Source organism: Orycteropus afer, unplaced genomic scaffold (assembly GCF_000298275.1).
Source record: "Orycteropus afer afer isolate SDZICR_OR568_19922 unplaced genomic scaffold, OryAfe1.0 scaffold00418, whole genome shotgun sequence".
Lineage (NCBI taxonomy): Eukaryota > Metazoa > Chordata > Mammalia > Tubulidentata > Orycteropodidae > Orycteropus > Orycteropus afer.
Window position 1 is genome coordinate 2,869,911 of NW_006922005.1, and position 6,066 is coordinate 2,875,976.

Genomic DNA, 6,066 nt, shown 5'->3' on the forward strand with positions numbered 1-6,066 from the left:
GATGGACACTGGGTAGAGGTAACTATGGGGAGGAAGTAGGAGGGGAGCTGTTGCATTGTGGTAAACTGTGGTCAATGTCATGAGACAAAGTATATGTAAACTGCTGTATGGAAAGTGAATTTGCTCTGTAAATCTTCACTCAAATCACAATTTAAAAAAAAAAATTAAAAAAAAAAAACAAGCAATAGTTTAGTTTAACTAATAAAGAATGTCTTGAGCATTATGCTCTTTTAAGATCTATCTATATGGGATCAAATTGACAATAGCAAGACTAGATAGGAACCTTAGAGGGTAATAAGCTTATGCTAGTGGTGGCAGAACAACTCAGAAAAAGAGGGTAAGAATGGTTATACAACATGAAGAATATAGTCAGTATATTGTACATATAGAAACTGTTGAATTGGTGTATGTTTTGCTGTGCATATTCTCAACAACAACAGCACAATAAATAAAATTTTTAAAATTAATGCCTATAGACTCAGAGTGCTAAACACAGAAGAAAAAATAAATTACCTAAAACATTCCTTTAAAAACTATCACAGTAGTAATAATCCATATTTATTTTCATTCCTTTTTAACATCCTGATGACATATAGATATTAACATTTTAAAATTTTTCCTTGTGAACTTTTACTTTACTGTAGTAAGCACATATTCACAAATAATGTGAATAATTTAAAATATATCAAGCTGGTAGCATAGTACCTAAGGCATATGACTGCTAACCAGAACGCTGGTGGTTCAAACCCACCAGCCACTCTTCAGAAGGAAGGTTGGGCAGTCTACTTCCATTGTGATACCTCCTTGGAAACCCAAGGAGAGGTTGCTGTGAGTCGGGTTCGACTTGACGGCACATAACAACAACATCACAACATACAAATTAAGATTCCTGCTTTTTACTGTTTGTATAGTATTTGTCAATAAAAAATGAAGTTAAATATATGAAATTTTATCTATATTTTTAAAATGATACATAATTTCTAATACTTACCTATACTGCTGAGAAACATAGTAAGATACAGAATCCTTATAGATCTCCATCGTGCCTTATGATGCTCTTCAGTTTCTATAACATCCCATTCTCTAGATGTAAAGAAGAAAAAATTAGTATAAGTCTATCTTATTATGTATGGATTGTTGAGGGGCATAATCATATTTTTGTCTTTCCTATAGTCATAAGGTGATATGATGGAGAGGCAGATTATACTAAATTTGGGTTTTGCTATAATAACTCATCTACAAATAAATCTTATTTTTCCAAAGTGTTTCCATGGTTTGTATTTATGCATCACTTTACATAGAAACTTGGTAAACACAAGAAAAATGTTGCCAAAGCAGTTGTTATGCTATTGTTGGCATGCTATAGGTTTATTACTCACGAGTGTTAAAATTTGTTAAACTGACAATTAAATAAATGTTATCATCATAAAGCAAGTAAACTAGTTACAATAATTAGACCAGTCCCACGTGGGAAATACAGCTACTAAGTATTAAAAGACAATTACCGTCATCATGAACTCAATAACAACAAATTAACTTTGTACAGGAAGCTGCTTTGTCTGGGTGCTTTCAGCAAAGTAATGTAGAAGTGACACTAGGGAGGTTTGATGTGACCTAAGACATTCCTAATCCTGGGACACTGGAACACTGCTTTTGCCTCAATGTGGGTTACAGGGTCCATCAGCCGAATAGAGGAACCAAAGGCCTGCCAGACTGAACTGACCTAAACCAAGAGCAATTGTATTAACTAGAAATCCTTCCTGTCATGTGATACATGAATGTTTGTGTTGTTATTTCTAGGTGCTGTTGAGTTTGTTGCGACTAATAGTGATCCCACGTACAAGAGAATGAAATACTGCCCAGTCCTGTGCCATACTCACAATCCTTGCTATGGTTAAGACCATTGTTGTACCCAGTGTCAATCTATCTAGTTGAGCGTCTTCCTCTTTTCTGCTGACCCTCTACTTTACCAAGTATGATGCTATTCTGGGACTGGTCTCTCCTGATAACATGTCCAAAGTACATGAGATGAAGTCTTCCTATCCTTGTCTCTCAGGCACATTCTGGCTGTAATTCTTCCAAGACAGATTTGTTCATTCTTCTGGCAGTCCATGACATATTCAATATGGTTTGTCAATACCACAATCCAAATGCATTGATTCCTCTCCAGTCTTTCTTATTCACCGTCCAGTTTTAGCATGCATAGGTGGTGACTGAAAATACCATGTCTTGGGTTGAGTGCAAATTAGTCTTCAAAGTGACATCTTTGCTTTCTATCACTTTAAAGAGATCATTTGCAGCTGATCTGCCCAATACAACACACTGTTTGATTTCTTGACTGCTGCTTCCACAGGTGTTGATTGTGGATCCAAGTAAAATGAAATCCTTGACAACTTCAATCTTTTCTCCATTTATCACAATGTTGCTTACTAGTCCAGTTGTGAGGATTTTTGTTTTATGTGGAGGTGTAATCCATACTGAAGGCGATAGTCTTTGATCTTCATCAGTAAGTGCTTCAAGTCCTCTTCACTTTCAGCTAGCAGTATTGTGTTATTTACATATTTCAAGTTGTTAATGAGTCTTCCTCCTATCCTAATCCTGCATTCTTCTTCATATAGTCCGGTTTCTCAGATTATTTGCTTAGCATCCACATTGAGTAAGTATGGTGAAAGGATACAACTTTGATGCAAACCTTTTCTGATTTAAAACCACACAGTATCCCTTGTTCTGTCTGAATGCTGCATCTGGACCTATGTATAAGTTCTGCACAGCACAATTAAGTGTCCTGGAATTCCCATTCTTTGCAATGTTGTCCATAAATTGTTATGATCCACACAGTTGAATGCCTTTGGATAGTCAGTAAAACATAGGTAAAGATCTTTCTGGTATTCTCTGCTTCAGCTAAGATTCATATGATATCAGCAATGATATTCCTCATTCCACATCTTCTTCTGAATCCAGCTTGAATTTCTGGAAATTCCCTGTTAATACATTGTTGCAACTGTTTTTTAATTACTTTCAGCAAAGTTTTACTTGCGTGTGATATTAATGATATTGTTTCATAATTTCTGCATTTGTTAGACCACCTTTCTTTGGAATGGGCACAAATATGGATCTCTTCCAGTTGGTTGGCCAAGTAGCTGTCTTCCAATTTTTTTGGCACATATGAATGATCACCTCCAGTACTGCATCAATTTGTGGAAATATTTGTTGAAACATTTCAACTGGTATTAAGTCAAAGGGCAGTTTGAAAAGCCAAAGTAAATATGCAAAGACCTGGAGTCGAAAAACTAAAAGGAAAGAACATGCTCAGCATTTTTCAATATGAGTGTGCATACTTATTACATTTTCACATATGCACAAAGAAAAAAGTTAACAAAATTATCTCAATTTGAGCATTATGTTTTCAAATAATTAAGACAAGTACAACAGGTTAAATGCCTTATGTTTCAAGTTTACTTTCTAAAACAGACCTTACTATTGCTCTTGTTACTTGCTGTACAGTCTGCTTCGTCTCATGGAGACTCCATGAAGAAACAGAGTGAAATGTTGCCTGATATTGCATCATCTTCATGACATCTTCATGGGAGCTCTGGTGCCGTAATGCCTAAGGCACTTGACTGCTAGCCAGAAAGCTGGTGGTTCAAATCCACCAGCCACTCCTCAGAAGGAAGACTGGGCAATACACTTCCGTAGAGATACTGCCTCGGAAACCCAAGGAGGGGTTGCTATGAGTCGGAGTCAACTTGATAGCAGTGAGTTTGGTTTGGATTTTTTGGTTCATGACTGTTGGTGTGCTAGAGCACACTGTTGCAGCCTTTGTGTATTTTGAGTGTTTTCCAACCAAGGGGGCTTCATCTTCCAGAACCATATTGGACAATATTCTGTTGTGATCCATATGGTTTTAACTGGCTAATTTCTGAAAATACATCAGTAGGCCTTTCTTCATAGTCTGTCTTAGATTGGAAGTTCCCCTGAATCTTGTCCACCATGGATGACCCTGCTAGTATTTGAAATACCAGTGGCACAGCTCCCAGCATCATAACACACAAGCTACTACACTATGACAAACTGACAGACAAGTGGTGGAAAAATAGACATTAGAGCTGTCATATTGGTCTTGACAAAAAAGAAACCAATATTTCACAGGTAATGACAGACAAGTGGTGGAAAAATAGACATTAGAGCTGTCATATTGGTCTTGACAAAAAAGAAACCAATATTTCACAGGTAATGCGGTTGGGAAGGATAGAAAAAGAAGTAATGTAACCTTTTTTAGATCTACTATGTGTGAGGTATAGTATATATAATAATTCATGGTATAATGAATATGGTAATTAATACTGTATATGCCATTCCATAAGGAGCCCTGATGGCACAGTGGTTAAAGTGCTTGGCTGCTAAACATAAGATCTGTGATTTGTACCCTCCAGTTGCTCTACAGGAGAAAGATGTGGCAGTCGGCTTCTGTAAAGATTTACAGCCTTGGAAATCCTATGGTAAGTTCTACTTTGTGCTAAAGAGTTTCTGAAAGTTGGCATTGACCGGATGGCAATGGGTTTGGTTTAGGTTTTATGCCATTCCATAAAAACAAACCTTTAACTATAATGTTGTTAACTGCTGTCAAGTTGGCCCCTGACTTATGGCAAATCCATGCCCAATTGGACATAATAACTGTGATCCACAGACCTTTCAGTGGCCGAAAATTTGGAAGCAGATTGTCAGGTCTTTCTTCCTAGACTGTAATGTAGCGTAACTAAAGATGCCTGAATACAAATGTCTGTATTTTTAATTCAATACCCTAGAATTTGGAATACATAATGCAGGTAATTAAATAGTATCAAAAATATGCATTCATCAATCCCATAGCACTGGATTCATATCACTTTATGGCCCTAGGTTAATATATTTTTAAAGAACCCGTTGATGTTTTCTGGAGATCAGAAATTAAATTTATGATCACTCACTGAGAACTATCACTAAAATCACCCTGAAAAGTTTCAAATAATTATTTTGCTTACACCTTATCTAAGGCAGAAAAACAAAAGAAGTAAATGATTTGATTCTGGAAAAAAATACAATGAAATTGTTTGTTTGAATAACTTTAATTCAATTTAGATCTCTGTCAAAATAATCTTCTTCTAATAACAACTAATAAATAATATCAGGATGAATTTTAAAAAATCATCATTTAAGGTGGTAAAGTTAAAGGTCAACTTGGCTAGGCCTGGTTTTGAGTGGCTATGCAGCCGGATACAGTTATTCCCCATGGTGAGATTGACAATCAACTCCATGGTGGAATCTGCTGTAAGCATCTAAGTGGCTGCTTTAGGGATGTGGTCTGCTTCTAGTACATAAGGAGAAGCTTTGAGAATGGTCTGCATCTTTTTGGCAAGCCTGGGCCCTACATGTATCTGAGTCTTCATTTAGCAGCCTGCCATGTTTCCTGTTGATCTTGGGACTATCTCTGAACTTAAACTACTGGCCTGCCATGTCATGTGGTACTAACAAGACTGTGCCATTTTAACTGTTGACTTGGGCTTGTTAGCTTCAGTAGCAAGCAGCTGTCTGAGTGAAGAAAGCCTTCAGCATCAGTGGGACAGGCACAAAAGGCAGACCTGAAGCCCAAGGTCAAGGGACTTTCACCCAGCCCCTAGAGCCTGGAACTCTGAACTAGGACTCACAGAGTCTCAAAATGGAAAACTAATCTTTATAATGGAGGGTTCTAGCAGTCCCCTCTTAACCAAGCTAATGATGGGATGGGATGGCCTGGCAACATGTGGCTCCTAACATAATGCACTGGGAGGTTCTCAACATAATCCATGTTCCATTCTTACTGAAAATGTTTGGCAAGGATCTATAAAAGAAAAAATATACAAATATAAAAGAAGAAGGCACAGGGAGGAACGGGCAAGATGGCGGACTAGGCAGAAGGACTGCACAGACCCTCTTCAACAAAGAAAAGGGAAATCAATTAACACAGACACAGAAGATAATCCTGGACCCCTGAGCCTTGAAGGGAAGGATACAGAAGTAGGCTAAACCCCAACTAGCAGAAAAATTTGT

At 37.3% G+C, this 6,066-nt stretch overlaps 1 protein-coding gene across 1 annotated transcript in view; it reads right to left on the reverse strand.

The window, feature by feature from the left end:
- Positions 1-6,066, reverse strand: part of MFSD8 (major facilitator superfamily domain containing 8) — a 102,087-nt gene that overhangs the window by 61,683 nt on the left and 34,338 nt on the right. The window contains exon 2 of the mRNA XM_007953838.2: positions 992-1,083. Within this exon, the coding sequence (XP_007952029.1) occupies positions 992-1,083 (92 nt within the window). The remainder of the gene's footprint in view (positions 1-991; positions 1,084-6,066) is intronic.